Source organism: Petaurus breviceps, unplaced genomic scaffold (genome assembly GCF_028583685.1).
Source record: "Petaurus breviceps papuanus isolate PSGF00001 unplaced genomic scaffold, PetGlider_PUasm1.0 91133, whole genome shotgun sequence".
NCBI lineage: Eukaryota > Metazoa > Chordata > Mammalia > Diprotodontia > Petauridae > Petaurus > Petaurus breviceps.
The window spans coordinates 72,614,699-72,637,178 of NW_027187419.1; the positions used below are offsets into that span (position 1 = coordinate 72,614,699).

At 36.7% G+C, this 22,480-nt stretch overlaps 1 protein-coding gene across 2 annotated transcripts in view; it reads right to left on the reverse strand.

Annotated features, from left to right (window-relative positions):
* Positions 1–18,511, reverse strand: part of MMADHC (metabolism of cobalamin associated D) — a 31,736-nt gene extending 13,225 nt beyond the window's left edge. Inside the window, exons 1-4 of one of the 2 annotated variants that reach the window (XM_069079894.1) lie at positions 18,332–18,464; positions 17,831–17,917; positions 11,624–11,768; positions 2,843–3,060 (exon numbers count right to left, since the gene is read on the reverse strand). In XM_069079894.1, coding sequence (XP_068935995.1) covers positions 2,843–3,060; positions 11,624–11,768; positions 17,831–17,839 — 372 coding nt within the window. In that variant the 5' untranslated portion in view covers positions 17,840–17,917; positions 18,332–18,464. Of the gene's footprint in view, positions 1–2,842; positions 3,061–11,623; positions 11,769–17,830; positions 17,918–18,331 lie in introns of both variants that reach the window. The other variant, XM_069079893.1, reaches the window with a different exon arrangement.
* Positions 18,512–22,480: the final 3,969 nt, after the last annotated feature.

Consider the following 22,480-nt stretch of genomic DNA (forward strand, 5'->3'; position numbering starts at 1 on the left):
CTTTAGGTATGATTTGGAGATTCTTCATAATGAACATAAAATCAAATTCTATTTAGAATTAACTTTCAGTCTACACATTTAGGATAATAATTTGGAATTACGTCAAAAGTGACTAAAATGTCCATACCTTTTGACCCAAAGACTCTATGCTGGGTAGTCATATACTTCAAGAAAGTCAGATATAAATGACATATATATGTAACCATAGGTAGATATAAGTAACTTACATCTACTCACATGCATATACATATTAAAAATATTCATACCAACACTTTTTGTGGTAGCAAAGAACTGAAAAAACAAAGTAAATGCCCATCAGCTGTGGAATAGCTGACCAAAGTGTAGTGTATCAATATAATAATGGATCATTACTGTGTTGTGAGAAACAATGAATATGAAGAATTTAGAGAAGCACTGGAAGGCTTACATGAACTCACAGAGTGAAGTAAGCAGAATCAGAAAAAAAAAACATTCAGTGAAAACAATGTAAATGAAATTGAACAAAAAAGAAACTGAATGCTTTGTAAATACAATGATGAAATCTGAAATCTGGTCTGAGAAAAAAGATAAGAAAATGCACCTCTCTTATATTGGAAGTAGCCTGAGTTTAAAACTCAAATTGCAGGTCCCAATTAGCAGTGGAAAGTGAAACCAGAGTACTGGATTAGAGAGGTCACTTAGAACCTATAATATCTAAACTTGAAGGTAATTTAGAATGGAAAATTCAGAGCTGGATGAGGCTGGAGAAGCCAGAATACCAGTGTTGGGAGGGACTGGAATGCAGAGGGTGGGAAATGTTCAGAGGCTGAGAATGGGAACTGTAGGAAGCAGCAGTATCTTAGCACCCAGGATGTCAGGCCTCCAAGTAGCCATGAAGAAGGGAGTGAGAGACTGAGGAGAGCCTTTAGAAAAAAATATTAGAGCCAGCAGAGCCTTTAGAAGTTGGCATATCAGAAAAAGGAGTGTCATCAATACAATTCTATGGGTTTGCTAGGAGGACTCTGGAAAAATAAATCATAACTTCTGCAGGGTCCTCAGAATAGATAATATGATGCATTGGAAGGTTTAATTTTATTTTATGTTCATCATGGTCTAACATTTTGATCAGTTTGGATTAAATTGTAAAAAGAGAAAACAAAAAAAAATGCACCTCTTTCCCTTTCTTTTTCTTTTTTCCCCCTTTCTGTTTCTTGTAATAAAGGATGGGTTTCTGGATAGAGGGTAGGGGAGGGATATATTTAGAAATAAAGGTAACATAAGAAAACATAGTAACATTTTAAAAAAATCTGTTAGATAAAAGGTATACAAACACAACAAAAAAGTCAATCCCTTATTATTTTGATATTAGTACTGAAATTCTATAATATGTAACCTATGGAAAAAAAATCAATAAAGAAAGATTTGTTCGTTATGAGGAATAAAGAGAAAACACACATGTTGTAGTGCCTTTCTAGAATATTTAGAAATATTAGAACACTTGCTAAAAAGTGCTGGACTATGGTGTGCAAACAAGTAGAATGAATCTACTGAAAAGACTTTTCACCCCTACAATATTTTTTTTTTAATTTTTGCTTTGCAACACACAAAAATCAAGAGGATTAAAGTAGATACAGTATAATCTCTCTGGATCCTCTCTCCAGAGACATCTGAAGGGTAATTATGCAAACTAAAGAATTCCATTAATGTCTTTGAGCTTTCATCCTACAGACAGATGTAGTACATTTTAATGGTAGAAGCCTCAAACATTTAAAAAAAAATCTGTATTCCCTTTAATAGCTTCTCATATTATGTGACATTCATTTCCCATACTCCCATTATTCCTCTATGGGACTCCACTCAAAGTGTTGCAAGTTCTTCCTATAGATCACTCAACACTGTATGGAAACTAATATAACAGTTTTGCTACTTGGTTGGCCCAGCTCCTTTTTTTGACTGTATTTGATGATAACCAGGTTTCACAGGTATTAAATGGAATAGTATGAATATGCTTACACATACACAAAAAAAACCAATGCCCAGAGAAACTGTTTTGCAACCTGCATTAATTATAAGTTGTTGCTCCTATGTTCTATAATGACAAAGTCAACCTGGGACTGGAGGTATGTGAACAATGATAAATATGCTAAGATATTTAAACACTCTGCCTGAAAAAACAAAAACGGAGAAACACATTTTTGTACAAACTAAGTGAAAGCCAAACTTTTAATATTACTTTTGGGTCAGGAATACTTTTGCTTTAGATATCTCTGCCAGCTATACTGCAATTACGAGTATTTAATCAATTAGCAATCATAAGTAGTTATCAAAATTCTACTATATGCCAGGCATGTTTTACATGTTAGGATACAAACTGTTTTACATGTTGGGATACAAAGCTAAAAAGCCAAAAAGCCTCACCCCTCAAATAGCTGGCATTCTTATGGGTAAGCAAATCCACACACATATAAAATATATATATATAAAAATAAATGAGATAGTTTTGAAAGGAAAGGGAGTGGCAGAACCTATAGGATAAACAAACTATAAGCTCAGACAAAGGTAAACATTTTTAGTGCAGCACACCTCTTCCTTATTAAAAATAACTGAGAATTTCTAGGGAGTATCAAATCATGAGAGGCAGCAAGACAGAATAGCTAGCTAGAGGATGGCCTTGGGAGTCAGGAAGACTGGGCTTTCAGGACTTGCCTGACACATGCTAGCTTTGTGACTACATCGGAGTCGCTTAACTGGAGTGCTTCAAGCAACAGAGTAGAATAAATTGCAGTTGAATTGCCCATCTGTAATGCTTGAAATAATTTCACAAGATTTTTACACCGTTTTACTAGACAATAACAATTCTTACCTCAAATTCGCTTATATACTGTGCCATCACAAATTCATGCCTTTCACTTGATAAAGGCTCTGCCAGGACATCAGGCAAAGTTCTATGAACTGGACTTTTCTTTTGCAAAGCTGTGCCACTGAGGTGACAGTCAAAACCTATGTTCCCAGGGAGCTGAAATCTTTGATCCTGTGGCCCAAATGGTCCCATTGTTTCATCTGGCCACACAGTCCTCGAACCTAAAAAGAAATGAAGAGAATTATTTTTTTCCCCAATTTTGGCACAGAAGTTACAGTTTTTTGGGCCTTTGATTTTTTGTAAAGTAAAAAATTCTTTTGAAAAAAAAAGTTCTTGGGGGAGGGAAGGAGATGGATAAGGTCTTTGAAGTGTGGCTCTTAATGAGAACATACATCATCTATATCAATGCCACGTTAAATAAAATTCAAGATTTATTTAGAAAACAAACATGCTAAAAATTGATCACGAGTCCTGGAAATTTCAATTTTGGGTTTTTTTTTCCTGGTCAAAAATAGACATGTATTTGAACTGACATATTTTTTTGGTTGTAGTAACTTTTGGAAATTTCCTATCTAAAACAAGTTTATCTCTTTTGTTGTACTTCCTACCTCCAGGGTCTGGCTCAACAGATACTCCAAGATTTCCAACCAACATGAGTGGGAAAATAATGGTACCCCTAACATAAATTAGAAACCACTTCTGGGGTGAAATCATGAATTTTTTTTTGGGGGGGGAAGGGGAGACAATGAGAAATACATATATTAATAATATAGGATATGATTCTTTGGTTTAATTTTCTACAGAAGCAGACTTCAATTTTTTTCTTTGCTTTTTCATATTTAATATTTTTAAATTTGGGTTATAAATACATCTTGGGGAAAAAAAGAATACTACAGTTGGTGAAGTCATTTTATCAACTTAATATTAACCATACTTCTTATTGAACTTAAGAATGAAAAAAATGGGTGGTCTCACCAAATAGAAGGATCAGTTATTAATCACATGACAGAAACAAGCAACATTAATGCTACATGTCTATTTCCTAGCCACACTTGGCTGTCTTCAGACTATTTTCCACTGAGATAAATAGGACTTTCTAGCAATTTTCATCCTAACTTGTTTAGGTCTGGATGGAAAATCACTATGATTAAGGTAGTAGTAAAATGTTCAATAAGTTTTGTCTAACATTTCAAAAATATTTAACTCACAGCATCATTATTTAGACTTAAATTAATTTGTATGTACAAAATATAACTTTATAGGCATTCTTAAGTCTTAATCACAATTGTTAATGCATTTCCTTTTTTCTTAAAAAAAAAACAAAACTACATGTCTGCATCTTGTTCAGGCTGAAATATAAGAACCCAATCCCATTGATGATCGGTCCATGAGTTCTAACCTGGGCTAGTTTGCCCCAACTTATGTATCTTGGTGCATCTCGGCACCCACTCAGCCCTTCTCCCCAAAACTCATCATGTTAGTGCCTGACAGTGTAGAAATTTGATCAGTTTAGCCCTTCTGCAGCTTAGAATTCCAGAGTTCAAGTGTTTCAGTTTCCCTAATAGCAGGGATCCTCATAGACCTGTGCCCTAATATCCAGCTCCTCATTTCCACTTTTTATGGCCCTAATTAAGTATGGATTCTATTTGTTGTGGATTATGAAGGTAGATGCAAGAAGGATGAGAAAGACCAGAAGGAAGAAGAAGCAAGACACCTGAGAAGCCTGCTACTATATGGAAATTTCTGGCAGGAGAAATGTATGGTTAGCCATTCTATTTGGCCAAAAACAGAGAGGGAGATGGAAGATTGCTAGTGGTCCAGGAAACTAGTTTTCTGCTTGTGCTGCTGCTGTGGCAGCTGTGCAAATGCCTCCAAGGAAGAGCTGGAGTGAAACATACCAGTGAAGAGAGGTAAGGATGAACAGGACTGGGCTGGTATCTACCATAATTTCAATGACTAGTCAGTATACAAGAACAATGTTGGCCATCAGACTGTACTGCAACTTTACATTCTATCTAGCCATACAAATGCACCATTTTTCAGAAGCCACTGAGCTGTTGTTTGTTTTTAATTTATTTTTTGTTTTCAACATTCATTTCCACAAGATTTTGAGTTACAAATTTTCTCCCCGCCTTTCTCCTACCCCCCACCCCAAGATAGCGAACCTACTGAATACCCCTTCCCCCAATCTGTTCTCTCTTATATCCTGCCCCATTACCCCTCTAACTTTCTAGTAGGGCAAGATGAATTTCTATACCCCAGTGCCTATACATCTTATTTCCCAGGTGCATGTAAAAAACAATTTTTTAAAACAGTTTTTAAAACTTTGATTTCCAGATTCTTTCCCTTATTCCCTCCTCACCCACCTCCACTGGGAAGACAAGCAATTCAATATAGGTTGTACACATGTACAAGCAAAACATTTCCATAGTAGTTATATTGTGAAAGACTGACTATATTTCCCTCCATCCTATCCTGCCCCCCACTTATTCTATTTTCTACTTTGACCCTGTCCCTTTTCAAAAGCGTGTGCTTCTAACTACCGTCTCTCCCAATCTGCCCTCCCTTCTATCATCCCCTCTTATCCCCTTCCCCCGTACTTTCCTGGAGTGTATGTTATTCCTTCCTTAAGCCAAATTCAATGAAAGTAAGGTTGACCCATTCCCTTTCACCTTCCTACTCTTTCCCTCCATTGTAACAGTTTTCTCTTGCCTCTTTTATATAATTTACCCCATTCTATCTCTTGTATGCCTCTGATCCTGTGCCATCTATGTATACATGTACACACATATACACACATACACTCTCCTATACATACATATATATGTGTATAATACACACACACATTCCCTTTAACTATCCTCATACTGAGAAAAGTCTCATGAGTTACAATTATCTTTTTTGCATGTAGAAATGTATATAGTTCAACTGTAATAAGTTCCTTATGAGTTCTTTTTCCTGTTTACCATCTCATGCTTCTCATATTTGAAAGTCAAATTTTCTATTCAGCTCTGGTTTTTTCATCAATACTTGAGAGTCCTCTATTTCACTGAATGACCATATTTTCCCCTGAAGTATTATACTCAGTTTTGCTGGGTAGGTGATTCTTGGTATCAATCCTAGCTCCTTTGACCCTTGGAATATCATATTCCACATCCTTAGATCCCTTAGTGTAGAAGTTGCTAGATGTTGTGTTATCCTGATTGTTTCCACAATACTCAAACTGTTTCTTACTGACAGCTTGTAATATTTTCTCTTCGACCTGGGAACTCTGGAATTTAGCTATGATATTCCTAGGAGTTTTCTTTTTGGGATTTTCTTCAGTATTTTTTGGGGTCTCCTTTAGCAGGCTGTTGACTTGCTTTTCAATATTTTCTTGCATCACTGTCATTTCTCTTCCCAATTTATCCTCCATTTCTCTTACTTGATTTTCAAAATCCTTCTTGAGCTCCTCCATGGCCTGTAACCAGTTCACATTTTTCTTGGAAGCTTTTGATGCAGGAATTTTGACTTCATTGACTTCTAGTTCCAGGTTTTGATCCTTTTTGTCCCCAAAAAAGGATTCTATGATCTGTGTTTCCTCTGCTTGTTCGTATTGCCAAACAATTAATTGACTTTTGAGCTTTTTGCCACAGTAGAACTTTGCTTTCAGGGTGGAGACAGCTATGTCCCAAATCACTGGTGTTTTTGCCAATGTTGTCAGAGGTCTGAGGAGGGCACCCTCTCTACAGCCAAGCTCTGGCACGCTGGCCACACACCTCAGGACCACTGCCCAAGACAGTAACCCAGATCCAAGCAGGTCAAGGCAAAAGCGATTCCCCTCTGAATGGTCACTTGGTCCCACTACATGCAGGCCAGGAGCTCTGGAGGCAGCCATGTGGCAGCAGCTGCAGCTGACCTCCACCACCTCTTGCCCCCAGGCCAAGGGCTGGACTGCACCCTTCCATCGCCCAGTTCCAGCAGAGTTCCCCACTGACCTTTTACTTCCTCTTTGGCATTTTTTGGGTTGAGAAGTCTGGAAACTGCAGCTGCCAGTGATTCACTCTCCTGAAGTTGGATCCGGCTGGTGGGGGCTGCTGGTCAGGGCTGCCCATGGCGGTTCACATGGAACTGCACTCAGCTCCCAGCTTGATGCAATAGAAACTTCCTGCTGGCCTGCCGTTAGTGGGAGATTTGTTTCTCTTTGTCACTTTGTGGCTTTTGTAGTTCTAAAATTTGTTTAGAGTCATATTTTACAGGTATTGGAGGTGGTTGGAGGGGGAGCTCATGCCAAGTTCCTGCCTCTACTTGACCATCTTCTCTCCAGAGTTGAGGTGTTCTTCCTCATCTGGACCAGTAGCATACACTAAACTTCAGACTTGGATCTCCACACTGGGGATATTCTGAATCCATGATCCACTCCTTGGCAAAGTTAATTCACTCATCTTTGGTTTGCCAATCCTACTGAGCGAGCCTGTCCATTCCTCCCTGCCCTTTTACCAGGACAAAACTCCTCCCTGGTTACCTATGCCTATATGTGTTATCTTCCCTGTTAGAATGTAATTAGAAAATGACTGTCTTTTTTAAAAGTTTTTTGTATCCTCAGCACTTAGTACAATGCCTAACATCATAACAAGCCCCTAAAAATGCTTATTTTTTTTACTCATTCCTTCTGATGTTTAAAAATTTGCCTTATTTCATAAAAGTCTGTTCTACAAGTTCCTATTATGTTGGCCTTAATTGCACTAGATTATTCCACCACATTAATGTGCAAAATTATTCAATCCATATTTAACTATTTCTGTTAGACATTTTGCTATGAAAAAAATTTAAGTTTATTTTTGCCTGTTTATGACACTTAAAGATATAGTATCTATCACTAACACCAGCATTATTGGGTCAAATGGTATTGCAATTTTTGTGATTTTACTGGGTACTGCTGGATTATTCTCCAAAAATATTTTACATTTCTAATTTCATCAGCAATTAATTTACCAGTTTCCCCATAACCTCACCATTACTGAGTTTCTTGCTTTTAATTACATATGCCAATTTGATGGGTGTGATATACCTCACAGTAATTTTAATTTATAACTGATAACTGATGCAGCTGAGCATATTTCAAGTGATTATCAACAACCTAAACTTTTTCTTTTGAAAATTGCATCTTTTAGCCATTTTACCTATTTTACATTGGACATTAACTGTAATTTTAAAAAAGTTTCTTATGACTTAGATATTAAGTTTTTAAATTAATTATATCTTCCATAAATATTTTTCCAATCTTATTTTTTCTGTATTTTTTTGATTTGAATGTAGTCAAGTATATGTTTTGTCCCTAATAATTGCTATTTGTTGAACAGAAAAAAGCTATCTTCTATAAAGTGAGATAAATGAATTTTTCCCTTTTCTTCCATCTTCAGTTAAAAAATAAATAAGATTAAGATTCTCCACCTGTTGAAATTCAGAAAGGATTATGACATTATATGTGGGTCTAAACTTTTTTGGCAAGTTGTCAACTTTCCTACTTTCCCAAGCATATTAGAAACTACATCCTTTCCTTCAGGTTTTTATTTCATTTATATTTATTATATAACGGTCTTTTTGGCTATTAAAACTATAATGCCTTTAAAAAAAAAAGAATACCTAAATTATGTAATATTATTGGTTTAGATTAATGTAGTTACCCACCCCCAATGTAATTCCAATCAAAAAATAGAAGAGATTTTTTGCATACCAAAAAAAGTGAAAATAGCACCAATTGTTATTCTTTGTACCTCAAAGTACCCAGTACCCAAAACTACTGCTAACCAATTTATCATATATTCTGAATCCTGAAGTGCAGGCTTTATCAGCTTAAAGACTTTATTAGCTTTTTTAAAATCTTATTTCTGAGATTCTTGTGTATTTGATTTCTTCCATATAAATTTCACTAGATTTTGTTTAGTTCTATAAATGAATCTCTTGGTAGTCTCATCGTAATTGCATTAACTATATATACATTTGCAGAGTATTACCATTTTTACTTTATTAATCTGGTCCACTCATGAACATTAAGTTTTTCCTCTAATTTCAGTCACTGCAAGTTTTACACCTATCCTTAAGTTAATCCTGTGTATTTTTAGGTAGGTTAATTCTCAAATATGTTTTTTTTAATTAAAAATTAATTTTTAATAGTTTTCTTGATCTTTGTTCTTGGTAAATAAAAATCTAAATGAGTGCAGTTGTAGAATAGCTGAATTTAAGGTGACAGTAGGATTTCAAGGTGGTATTCCAGTAATTAGAAAACAGATAAAATGAGGCTGGAAAGAAGGACTGGAATTGAAGAGAATGAATAGGGAATTATCTGGGTTGATAACTAAGTCGAGAGATGTAAAAAGGAAACAGGAAAGCAGGAAGAAAATCAGAATAGTGTAGTGAAACAGAAGATAGAAGAAAAAATAAGTTTCAAGAACAAATACATTTACATTTTGATAAACAAGATGAAGGTGATGACTGAAGAAACTAGTGTTAGTAGATGAATAATGATGAAAACCAGATGAAAAGGCTATATGGAAAAGGTGAGCAGTGAGAAAACGGAGGCAGCAGATACAGATGATACATTAAGTTTGACAATGAATGTACAAAAATTATAGAAATTTAAGGAGGCATCAATATCACTGTCATGTTTTGTTTAACTAAGCTAATATGTAAACATTTGAAGGCAGGGAAAAGAAGGAAATGGAATAAACCTTTACATAGGACTTATAACGTTCCTGGGTCTAGAAGTAGATACTGTCATTGTCATTTCTTTCTTGTATGGTTGATTCTTCTTTAATTAACTTTTATTTGGCGAAAACTTTATGCATTATACTAGTATTAATCATTTTTAAAAAAAAAGTAGGGGAAGGGAGCAGAATCAAGATGGCAGAGTAATAGCAGGAACTTGCTTGAGCTCCCACTCCAACCACTTTTAATACCTGTAAAAAATAACTCTAAACAAATTTTAGTGCTACCAAATCCACAAAGTGACAGAGAGAAACAAATCTCCCACTGAAGGAAACCTGGAAGGTCAATAGGAAGAGTCTATTGCACCAGGCTGGGAGCGGAGTACTGTCCCGCTTGGGCTGTGCTGGCCCAGACCAGCAACACAGACCCACCAGAGGAGACTTCAGGAGAGTGAATCACTGACAGCTGTGGCAGTTTCCAGACTTCTCAACCCACAAATGTCAAAGAGTAAGTAAAAGGTCAGTGGAGGAACTCTGTTGGAACTGAGTGACAGAAGCACGTGGTCCAGCCCCCGCCCCCCAGGCAGTGGAGGTGGCAGAGTCTGCAGCTGCTGCTCTGGCAGCCGCCTCCTAAGCTCCAGGCCCACAGATTGTGGGGGGACCAAGCGAATGTCCAGACAGTAATTGCAGTACTCTCTTTGCTGGAACTAAGGCAGGATTCTCTAGCTTTGCCCTGCTTGGATCTGGGTCAGTCTTGGGTGGAGGTCCTGGGTTGAGAGCACTAGTGTATCAGAGCTTGTTGAGGCTGTGGAGAGGTAATTCTCCTCACAGTTCTGAGGTAATTGCCTAGAAGAAGTTCTAACAACTGCTGTACAAAACCCCAGAAATTTGGGACACAGCACTCTCCACTCTGGAAGTTCTATTGTGGCAAATAGCTCAAAACTCAAGTTAATTGACTGGTAAGATGAGCAAATAGAGGAAGCAAAAGCAAACTACAGAATAGTTTTTTGTGACGATGATCAAAACATAGAACCGGAAGAAGATAGCAAGGTCAAAACTCTGTCATCAAAACCCTCCAAGAAAAATATGAACTGATCACAGGTCATGGAGGAGCTCAAGAAGGATTCTGAAAATCAAGTAGGAGAAGCAGAGGAAAAATTGGGAAAAGAAACGAGAATGATGCACGAAAATTATAAAAAGCAAGTCAACAGCCTGCTACAGGAGATCCAAAAAAATACTGAAAAAAAAAAATAGACTAACTCAAATGGCAAAAGAGGCTCAAAAAGCCAAGGAGAAGAAGAATGCCTTAAAAAGCAGCACTGGCCAGATGGAAAAGCAATTCCAAAAGCTCACTGAAGAAAATAATTCCTTCAAAATTAGACTGGAGCAAATGGAAGCTAACGACATTATGAGAAATCAAGATATTATAAAACAGATCCAAACAAATGAAAAAATAGAAGGCAATGTGAAATATCTCACTGGAAAAACCACTGATCTAGAAAACAGACCCAGAAGAGATTATGTAAAAATTATTAGACTACCTGAAAGCCATAATCAAAAAAAAGAGCCTAGACATCATCTTTCAAGAAATTATCAAGGAAAACTGCCCTGATATTCTAGAACCAGAAGGTAAAATTGAATAGAAATTGAAAGAATTCATTGATCGCCTCTTGAAAAAGATCCCAGAAAGAAAACTCCTAGGAATATTATAGCCAAATTCCAGAGTTCTCAGGTCAAGGAGAAAATATTACAAGCAGTCAGGAGGAAACAATTTGGGGAAGAGGAAGAAGAGAAGGGAATAAGCATTTAGTACTTACTATGCACTAAGCACTATACATACCAGGCTTTTAAAAAACAAGTATCTCGTTTGATCTTCACAACAATCCTGTGAATTAGATACTATTATCATCCCCATTTTACAGTGCAGGAAACTGAGGCAACAGAAGAAAAAGGCAACATAGATATATGAATAGGGAAATGGAATTGTGGGATAATAATGCTGGCATAATATATTTACATTTTTGGAGAGAGGGAGAATATACTCAATTTGTTTTAAGTGTAAAAAAATTCAAATTATATAAAAATGTCTTTTACTTACATATATCTGGGGGTGCAGTAGCTACATGAGGCTCATCTGAACCTGAAGATCCAGCAGTGGAAAAAGCTTTGGGATTTATAACCCTCCTGACTAAAGGGTAAAATCCTGGGAGGTATGAAACCAGCCTGGCTCTGTTACAGAGCACCTAAAATGAAAAAAAGAAAAGAAAAGAAAATGACTGGAATAGAAATGCTCTATTTCTATACTTGCACATATCTCCATGGCAAACACTTTATATTGGAGTATAACTTTTTCCAAAACTTGCCATTAAGGTTCATATTTGTATAATTCAACAAAATATAAATGATAGGCATATTACATTTATTGAAGTATTAAGTAGACTCTTTAAGGATATATAAACTTTCTACTGTACAAACCAGAATAGTATCATTCATGTAGCAGACACTTCAATGTTAAAAATGATTAACAACAAATAAGTATATTAAAAAGTTATCACTAGAAACTGCTAATGTGCTATTTTTTATGTAAGATGATGATTGTATCAACTGGGCATGTGCCAAACTAAATTTTTCCATGTTAAAGATTTAGTAGGATCCCATTCACAATGTCTCACTTTCCCCTTTTGTAAACAAAAACATATTTTGTGAACACTAAAGAATGCTAGCAATGGGAAACAACCTTTGGTGGTTTCGTAGTGTTGATAGGTAAAAGGACTGAACTTCTGAGCTTGGCTTCAATGGCAAGCTCTAATACTAACCTAACTGGTTTCAGTCCAAACTTGCTCAACATACTGCAAAGCTCTAATATTAACCTAATTGATCTCTGCCCAAACTTGTTTAAAATACTGTAGAAAATTCTGGTGATTAAAGGTGAGGCATTACAGATTAATACAACAGGACAGTTTTTAAATAAAGAAAAGATTCACTTATTTGAAATTAAAGAAGTAGAAATAGTTATCTTAAATGTGAAAGAAAAATGTGAAAAGATTTACTTACTAACTTTTAGGAGCTGCATATAGTATAAATCAAGATAAAATTATAATGAAGCAGAATTATTAAGGAGAAAAATTCAAAATAGATTTACAATAACCATAAATAAAAAGGTAAAAATAAAAAATTATATAACTTTTCATACTGAATTTTTACTTAACTTTAAAATACTGAATGAACTTTGTACTCACACTGTCATTAAAAAAAATGTGTTTAAGTCTAGCCCAGGATCTTGAAAGAAACTTACAGTTTGCTACAATGTTGAATGTGAAAATTATGACATGAATAAAGATCTAAAGCAATGAGTTTTTATGGTAGTTGCAGAAAATGATTTGCCTTCAAAAATTTTATCTGGCCAGAAAAAACTCAACTGGCCTTGTCCCCATTAAGTCTGGCCAGCTTCCAGGGTAACTAGGTTAATGGAATACAAACATGTATAATCAGTAAATACACTAAGATCTTTCAAAAGCTCAAGGTCCATTTCTTTCAGGTAACCTTCCTCATTACTGCTAATACCCAGCAATTCTCCTTCTCCATCCCAAAACCATTTAGCATTTACTATTGTTGCCACTTAATTATTTATAGCTTTGCAATGTTTCTTGAATAATTTAATTTTTAAGTATATGCCTTATTTAACTATCCATGCACTGATTCAAATAGTCACTGGGCAACTAGGAGCAAGGTACTAGCTATGTTATATTCATTTGGGAATAAAAAACTCCATAAGTAAAGCTTATTAAGATCTAGGAGGGAGAATATACACAAATAACTATAATACAACTAGGCTAGGTTTCTTAAGGGCAAGGGTCATATAATTTTTTGTATGGTTCACAGAGAGTAACATCAGATCAAGAGAATAGGCACTCAATAGGTGGTATGTGTTGCTATAATAACAAGACATGCCCAAACACAGGAACTTAAGACATCCAAATAAAAAAACCCTAGTTTTATACACCTTTATTCCATTGATGATCATAAATCTTTTGAATTTACTTTCAAAGTCAGTTTATGAGGCACAAAAGCAATGTTATTTTTCATTCACTCTGCTTCAGAAATTTACTGGTTTGAGTGTATTCACTTTTTTTCCTATTGATGATGCTATCAAGCAAAAATCACTGAGGCCACTAAAAAGAATGTTTTTAACTATGAACTGAATTCTAAAAATGGTTTAAATAATAGCATAATTATTAAAATAAATATAACTGTTATGAAGTGGATACTATTCCCTGGGAATGTGATCTCTGGTATATTTATCAAAAACGTATTCAATAAAACTATTCTACCTCCTAAATAATGTAGAATAAAAGTCAGTGACAAAAAGGGAATAAAAGCAAAACAGCAGACACTTACTGTCCTAATTTATTCTATGTTCTCAGCACTTCAGTTAAGATATCGTGCTTTTGTTAGCCCAAGTGTTTTAACAACAAAAAAGTGAATTTAATATACTAATAAATAAATTCTCAACTTCCCTTGCAATGGTAGAGTAAGTTTTTAATTTGCATAACTATAAATCAACCATGGAAGGTGCATCTGATCATAGCAACTTGTTTTAAGCGTATACCTTTAATACCTAAAGGATTACTGAGCAAATGAAAAGGGAGGGGGGTTTCAGAACAGACTTGCTAGGTCCTAAATCCTAATGTATGTGAATACAATAATTAAAAGCAACTGCCAAAGTCAAAAGAGTTTACACAGACAGAGGGCATGTGTGTGAGTTGATTATGCTGGAAAGATCTCCAAAAAAATTAAAGGGTGAGAAAGAGGAATGCAGTGGGGGAAAGGAGAGGTGGGATGGGGAAAATTTTTTCATGGGGGGGGTGAGAGTTGGTAGAGAAATGATAAAAGGGAGGGCAGATTAAGGGAAGCAGTATATAGAAACAGAGTAGCCTTTTGAGGAAGGACAGGATAAAAAGAGGAAGAAGGAAAAAAAAATGGGATAGAGGTAAATACACAGGTAATAATCATAACTGGGAATAGGTTACCCACAAAATGGAATTAGAAAGCAGAATGGTCTAGAAACCAGAATCCAACAATAGTTATGTACAAGACATAGATGAAAGAGAAGAAACACACAGAGTTTAAAAAAGGTCTGGGCAGAATCAATTATGCTTTAGCTGAAGTAAAAAAGGCAGGGGCAGCAATCATGGTCTCAGACAAAGCAAAAAAGATCCCCGCTTTATTATTATTTAATATTAATTAAAAGACAGATAATCAAGTAAACCACATTTTGCTAAAAAGGCACCATAGACAATTAAGTACTATCTAAAAACTTACAGCAAATTTCTCTGATAAAGACCTCATTTCTCAAATATATACTGAGCATAGAACAAAATCAATTTTATAAAAATAAGAGCCATTCCCCAAATGATAAATGGTCAAAGAATATGAACAGTTGGTTTTTAGATGAAGAAATCAAATCTATCTATAGTCATATAAAAAAATGCTCTAAATCACTATGGGTTAAAGAAACACAAATTAAAACAACTCTGAGGTACCAGTTCACATCTATCAGAAGTGACAAATTCTGGAGAGGAGGAGGAGAAAACAGGTACATTAATATACATTTGGTGGAATAGTGAGCTGTTTGAAATCATTCTAGGCACAATTTGGAACTGCACCCAAAGGGCATAAAACTGCATACTTCTAGATACAGGAATACCACTACTAGGTCTATACACTAGGAAAGGGACCTGTACTTAACAAAAATATTTATAGCAGTTCCTTATGTGGTGGCAAAGAATGGAAATTGAAGGTCTGATCATCAACTGGAGAATGGCTGAATAAGTTGGGGATATATAGGATTGTGATGGAGTACTGCTGTGCTATAAGAAATGATAAGGGGGGTGGTTTCAGAAAAACATGGCAAGACTGAACTGAACTGAGGCAAAGCGAAGTGAGAAGAACTGGGAGATGACTGTATAAAGTAATAGCAATGCTGTAAGGATGATCAACTATGAAAGACTAATCAATACAATGACCCAAGACAATTCCCAAGGACTTAAGATGAAAAAATGCTATTCACCTCCAGAGAGTGAACTAATAATATATGAATACAAAATGAACTATACTTTTTTTTCCATCTTCTTTTTCTTGCTTTTTGGGAGGAATATGGCTAATATGGAAATATGCTATGCATTATTTCACATGTATAATTGCTATTATGTTGCTTGCCTTCATAGTGAAGAAGTGGGATAGAGAGATTTTAGAAAAATTTAAAAAGAAAAGAATGCCAAAAATAAATAAAAGTTTAAAGCTACTGCTAATAATCATAGGTCTAAACCAGATTAAGCAGTTTCAATTTAGACAGATAACGTATAATATATCACATACATAATTATGAACTTGTTCTTCTGATTAGATATCAAGTTCTTCAGATAATATTTTAAGATCCCTTATGTAAAAGGAAACATTCCTCCAAAATCAAGAGAACACACTTTACATTTTTATACTGAAAAATGTGCACATATGCAAAATACTGTACAAGGACTGTACAACAATTTTAGGTTCTTAAAGTTCACCTGAAAAACATTAAATGCTATACTCTGTTTATCAAAGCAATTTTACAAAATTTTCCTTGTAAAACCTCTTTCCTACTAAGTGAATTTATACACTCTTCAGAAATCACCTGAGTTTACCTAAGAGCATACACTCTGTCAGAGGGCTCTGAACCTACAAATAATATGTTATTCAAATATATGTAGAATATTCCTTTAAAAATATGGGGACTAACTTTTTTATGTTTACATTTTTACTACTGGGTAACATTTTCCTTTATTTTACAGGGGTGTCATTAAGAGTCATGACTAAAAGCCAGTTACTGTTTACTGTTCTTATAAGTGTATTATACTTTCATGGAACTAGAACCTGATATTCTTAGCCTTCAATTTATCATTCTCTAAATCAGGGGTTCTTAATCTGGGGTTTGTGGATAGATAACAGAGAAGCATAAAATTGGTGTGGTTTTTTTTTTGATAACTTTATTTCAATATATTTGTTTTCCTTTGTAATCCTATGTATTTTATTTTATACCTTTAAAAACACACTGAGAAGGGTCCACAGATTTCACCAGACTACCAAAGGACTCCAAGACACAAAAAAAGGGCTAAAAACCTTTGCTCTAAGTGAAGTCAAAAGTTTATTTAGCAAATGTGATGTTAAAACACTTTGACAATATCTGCAAGAAGCATTATTTATTTAGTTTTTATTTTGCATTTTCTTTTTTATTACATTAGCATTTTTTATACTCATTTTTTAATATTGAGTTCCAAAATTATCTCCCTTTCTCCATCCCTTCCTTACATAAGGCAAGTAATATGACACCCATTATACAAGTGAAGTCATATTAGCCATGCGCAAAAAGGAATACCTTTACTCTCTTAGTCCATAGTGAGGGCTTATTTAATAAATGCTTTATATCCATAAAACTTAGACATGGCAAAAATTATTTGAAAAGAAACTTTTAGCGAACCCGTTCCTCTTTTGAATTAAATAAACATTTTTAAGCATCAACAATGTGCCAGGCACTGTGAATGAGAAGGCAATGTGTTTATAAATCTTAGAGCTACAGATTTATCATCGTGGAGAACCAACTCAAATGAAAAAGAGTCAAAAACCACCATATTAAAAACATTTTAACAAATCAATTAGTCAACATTTATTAATAGTCTACTGAGTGCCAGGCACTGTGAATGAGAAGGAATTGTATTTATAAACCCCAAAGCTACAGAACTGATAAGTGGAGAACCAAGCACGCTTCTTATGACTCAATGGAATATGAGGGTCAAACACCACCACATCAAAAACACTCTAAGAAATCAATCATTCAACATCCATTAAGAGTCTACTATATGCTAAACACTGGGCTAAGCGCTGGGGACACGAAAGAGGCAGAACAGTCCCATCTTATAGAAGTCTACAATCTAATGGGAGAGACAACACGCCAACACATACACACACAGCCAGCTACGCACAGGTTAAGCTCTTACATACCCATTCTGTGGTATGCTTTCGCAATATCGGCACCAAAGTTTAGATGGTGAAGGCAGGGTCTGTCTTTGCTTCTTTCTCCTTCCTTACAGCCCTTAGCACAGCGCCGGGCAAACAGCAGGCGCTAAATGCCTGTTTAATGACTTTATTCTTTATTCCTCAAGTCAAGATAAAAACAATCCGCCCTTCTCCCAATCCTCCCCTCAACAAAATGCGGAATTTTTGCTGCAGTTACCATCAGCTGTTTAAGGACTCGACTTAATTTACTCACATTGGCCATTTCTGATGAGAGGAAAATAACAAAAATAATCTTTTCTTTTATTGCTTTTTTCCCCCTTTTCTAAATGGCAAGTTCTTCCTGGAGGAGAAAAGACAAAAACAATTCAGAACGAGTTGTAGACAGGCAGTGAGTGACTGAGCTCAACAAGTCCCAGGAAGAGGGCTTTTCTTATGACCGGGTCCGGAGGGGGCTACAAGGCTGGGACTCCGAGCCCCGGCAGCCCCGCCCCCAAAGGCATCACTTCCCCCACCCCCCGCCCCCATTCCCAGCCCGGGGGTGGGGGAGCCAGGTCCTCGAGCACAGTCTCCCTTAGGTTTGGAGGCCTCCGCGGGGCGGCGAAGCGTCGGACGGGGGGAGGGGTGCGCGGAGACGTGAAACAAGTGACACAAGATCCGGACAAGGCTGTCACAGAACTCGGAGAAAGGCAGGCAAAATACTCGACCAGAGAGGTTGAGGAGGAAGGAGGGACTAATGGGGGCCACTGGTGCTTACCTGTGCTCTTGCCGCCCCCGGAAGCCAGGAGCCCCACTTTCTCGTCACCGTCAAGATGGCGTCACTATCGTCATCGTCGCAGGGGGAGGTGGGAGAAATCGCTGCCAGAGAGCATCGAGCGAAAGGCATGCTGAGGCTCGATCTAATGGAGGAAAGGCGGCGCATGCGCAGACAGCCCTAGGCGTCCCTCTACCCCTGACCTGCTTTCTTGGGGCTGCTGTTGAGGGAATTCTCCTAACTTAGCACTTTTAAGAGTCTAAGGAAAAGCGATGTCGGTTGGCCGAGGCGAGTTAAATTGCTAGCTGAGGTAGCGTAAGCTCAGAATTTTAATTGTTAATTGATTGAATGAGCATTTAATTAATTTAAATGCTAAACTGTGCCAAGCAAATGCAAAATTAAAAAAAGTTCCTGCCCTCAGGGTTCTTACATTCTAAAGGAAAGAAGTTCATTCTAAGAGGGTGTGCTGGAGGCTTCTTCCATTACCTCCGGAAAAGCCATTTAAGTATTCTGTATGAGCAACTGAATCTATAGCCCTACAAAAGGGAGCTTGCTTTTTTTTTTTTTTTAAATTTTGTTAATTGTCTAGACTTAAAGTGATGGAGAAAATGTTAATAATGCAGATTAAAATTAAAGTATTTTTCTTCTCTTGGAAAGTCAGCTGTTGAACATTTTCCAGCATGCTCCATCCTTAGGGGGATGGTGACCAGGGAGGGGCTCTGTGATCCAGAAAGTTAGGGAATTCTAACAGGGCCATCAGGAAGTAGATGGACACATTCTTTCCATCTGTGAGATGATTTGAGTGTAGTTTTTGATTCTATAACTTTTGCTTATTTTGTAGTTCAGACATGGTCCACGTGAACCCATTTGGGGTCTTCTTGGCAAAGATGCTGGAATGGTTTGCTATTTTCTTCTCCAGCTCATTTTATGGAGAAGAAAACTTAGGAAAACAGAGTTAAGTGACTTTTCCAGGGTCACACAGGTAGTGTCAGATGCAGGATTTGAACCCAGGTCTTCCTGAGTCGAGGCCGAGCACCAAAACCATAGGGATTATATTCCAAGAAAGCTGGGTGGGCTTGGGAGGACTGGAGAAAATCAGTAGAAACCTATTTGAAGTAACTGTTTTATGTGGGAGACTGTAATCATTACAATCAGAAGAGGTACCTGGAGGGCTAGCCCTTCCTCCTTAGACCACCCCTGAAATTTCAGCATTATTCAAAGAATTCCTCAAAGTACTCCCCAGTACCCAAGTTCTCTAACTCAGTTCTTTTAAAGTAAACAAACTTGTAATAGTAGGAACTCACAATATTTTACAAAGATGTGTAAAACAGGCACTGCCCTCAAGGAGCTTAAAATCTAGTTAGAGTGAATAAGACAAGAACCTAAATAAGTAATACAAGGTAGAATATGGTAAGTAAATGAGTGGTTAACTCAAATTTTGCCGAAAGGGAAGGAAAATGTGAAATTTATTTTGTTAAATATTTCCTAATTACACTTTAACTAGTAGTTTTGCAGGCTGTGAGTTTGACTTTTTGTGGTAGAGGGCATGCTTTATGAACAAGTTGGACTAGATGACCTCTATGGACCCATTTAGTTCTGATATTTTAATATTTTTGTGATGGAGGTGGGGGGACACTGAGAAAGCAGTTGCTTAGAGTAATGGGAATGGAAGCAAGATTACCGAGGTTTAAGCAGAGTGATTGTGAAAGCCTAGAAATTGGCAGGGGGGCAGGGGAAGCTTAAAAGGGAGAACAAAGGACATTTGGGGAGCAATAGGCTATTTTTTAGGATAGGGTTGAACTGGAAATATTAAGCACAGGAAAAGCAACAACCATTTGGGGAAAGATAATATCCAAGAAAGGACTAATCAAAAGAGTAAAATCCAGGAAGACTTAAGAGGGTATAAAAGCTCACTTTTATATAGCACTTAACAGCTTAAGAAGCACTTTCCTTAAAACAGCCCTGAAAAATAGAAATTTTAAGCATTACTTTTCTCATTTTTGAGAACCCAAAGAATCTTCAATTATTTGAGAGGCCCCAGAAGATAGAACCAGGAAGAACGAGTGGAAATTGCAGAGAAGAAGATAAGGGTTTGATATCAGGACAAATTTGGGAACAATTAGATCTATCTATCCAAAAGTGAAATGGATTGTCTTGGGAAGGTCACATTTATATAGTGCCTAAAGGTTTACAAATAACTTTATGTCAGGGATCTCATTTGAGTTTCATAACACCTTTGAGAAAAATATTATAGGTATTATTATTATTATCCCTATTTTACTCTTGAGGAAACTGAGGTTCTGAAAGATTAAATGACTTTGCAGTGTTACAAAACTAATATCAGACAGGATTTAAATGCATGTGTTTTGGTCTAGGGCCTTATCCACTATGTCACAAAGACAAGTTTTATTCTCATAAAAGATTATCAAGCAAGGAAGGACTGAACTACAGCTTTTTGGGAATATTATAGAGCAGTGTTGTCAGACTCAAATAGAAGCTGATGTATGCATGCTGACTTAAAAAAACCCCTCCACAATGGGACAGCTAGGTGGCCCTGGAGTCAGGAGGACATGAGTTCAAATGTGGCCTCAGACACTTAACACAAAAACTACATGTAACCTTGGACAAGTCACTTAATCCCAATTGGCCTCCAAAAAGCAAAAAAAAATCCTCTTTCTCCTCCCCCCCCCCCAATTAACATTATCAGTATATGGTTTTGGAAATTTATTTTGTTGACTACTTTCTAATTACATTTTAACTGGTAGTTTTGCAGGCTGTGAGTTTGACTTTTTGAACAAATTGGACCGGATGACCTCTATGGACCCTTCTGGTTTGGAGATTTTATCTATATGAGGTTAAGCATGGCAGCACCAGTAAATAGGTTAGAGGTATAGCCTAAATGTATCTACAACTTTTTAAAAAATTTAATATTTTTTTCCAATTACATGTAAAAACAATTTTAACATTCTTTCTTCAAATTTGGAGTTTCAAATTCTCTCCCTCCCTCTCTTGCCCCCATCATTGAGAAGCCAAGCAATTTGACATAGGTTCTAAATGTGTCTATCAACAATTTTCAAGTGCAGCATTCTCTTCTTTGTAAGAAGGGACAATGTTCTATGAATTCATTTCAATCCAACTTTCCTCCAAACACTGTACTGAAACAATTCACATGTAGGACACGAGTGACCTTTTTACACACACACACACACACACACACACACACACACACACACACACACACACATACACACACACACACAAACTATCTAGGTCTTTTTGCTAAAATCCTAATCCAGTACCTTATGGTGTGGCAGTCCTTGGGGTTCTTTATGTTCTATATGCCTATGGAACTCCAGGTCTGGAAGTGTCAATCAGGGTATTAGGACTTCTTATGGGCTCAAAGATAGGAGCCTGTCTGCTTAGCTTGTTTGTCCTAGTTGCATGTATGTTGTGTCCCTCATTAGACTGTAAGCTCCTTGAAGGCAAGAACTGAAGTTTTTGCCTTTCTTTTTATCAGTGCTTAGTACAGTTCCTTGTACATAGTAGGTATTTATATCAGCAATGTAATATTCACAATGCCTACGGCAATTAAAAATATGCTGATGTGGTTATTAATCACAAAATATATCAGGATTGCTATATGGGGGATAAAGCTAGAACATTTATTAAAACACTAAATGACTGAGTCCCAAAAACAGAAAGTCAAAGCCATCAGAGTAGTTATGAAATTGGCACAGGCAGATAAAGTAGAAAGCACCCACATTCTCAAGCCTTTAAAACAGAACAGACTACCTCAGGCAAAGGTCTTCCTTTCCCCACTCACAGCAACTACTCAGCGTCCAGGAAGCGTGCTCCTAGCAGCTCTGGCCCCTGGAAGTCCTCAGAAGGAGTCCTTAGCAGGAATTCTGGCTGACTCAAAAAAGGGGTTCGCGCCTCTACCTCCACCTCTGCACTACCGCTACCACTGCCGCTGCCGCCACCACTGCCAGTCACTGCAGGAACTCTAGCTTGGCTTCTGCTTCCTCTTGCCCAACCCCTTCCTGCTACGTCAGCAAGTCCAGTGGGGCATGGAAGATCTTTAAATCCCATAACCCTTACAGCATTTAGTAAATGTTTATCAGAGGAGAAAAAGGGACAGGCCTTGGTAACATT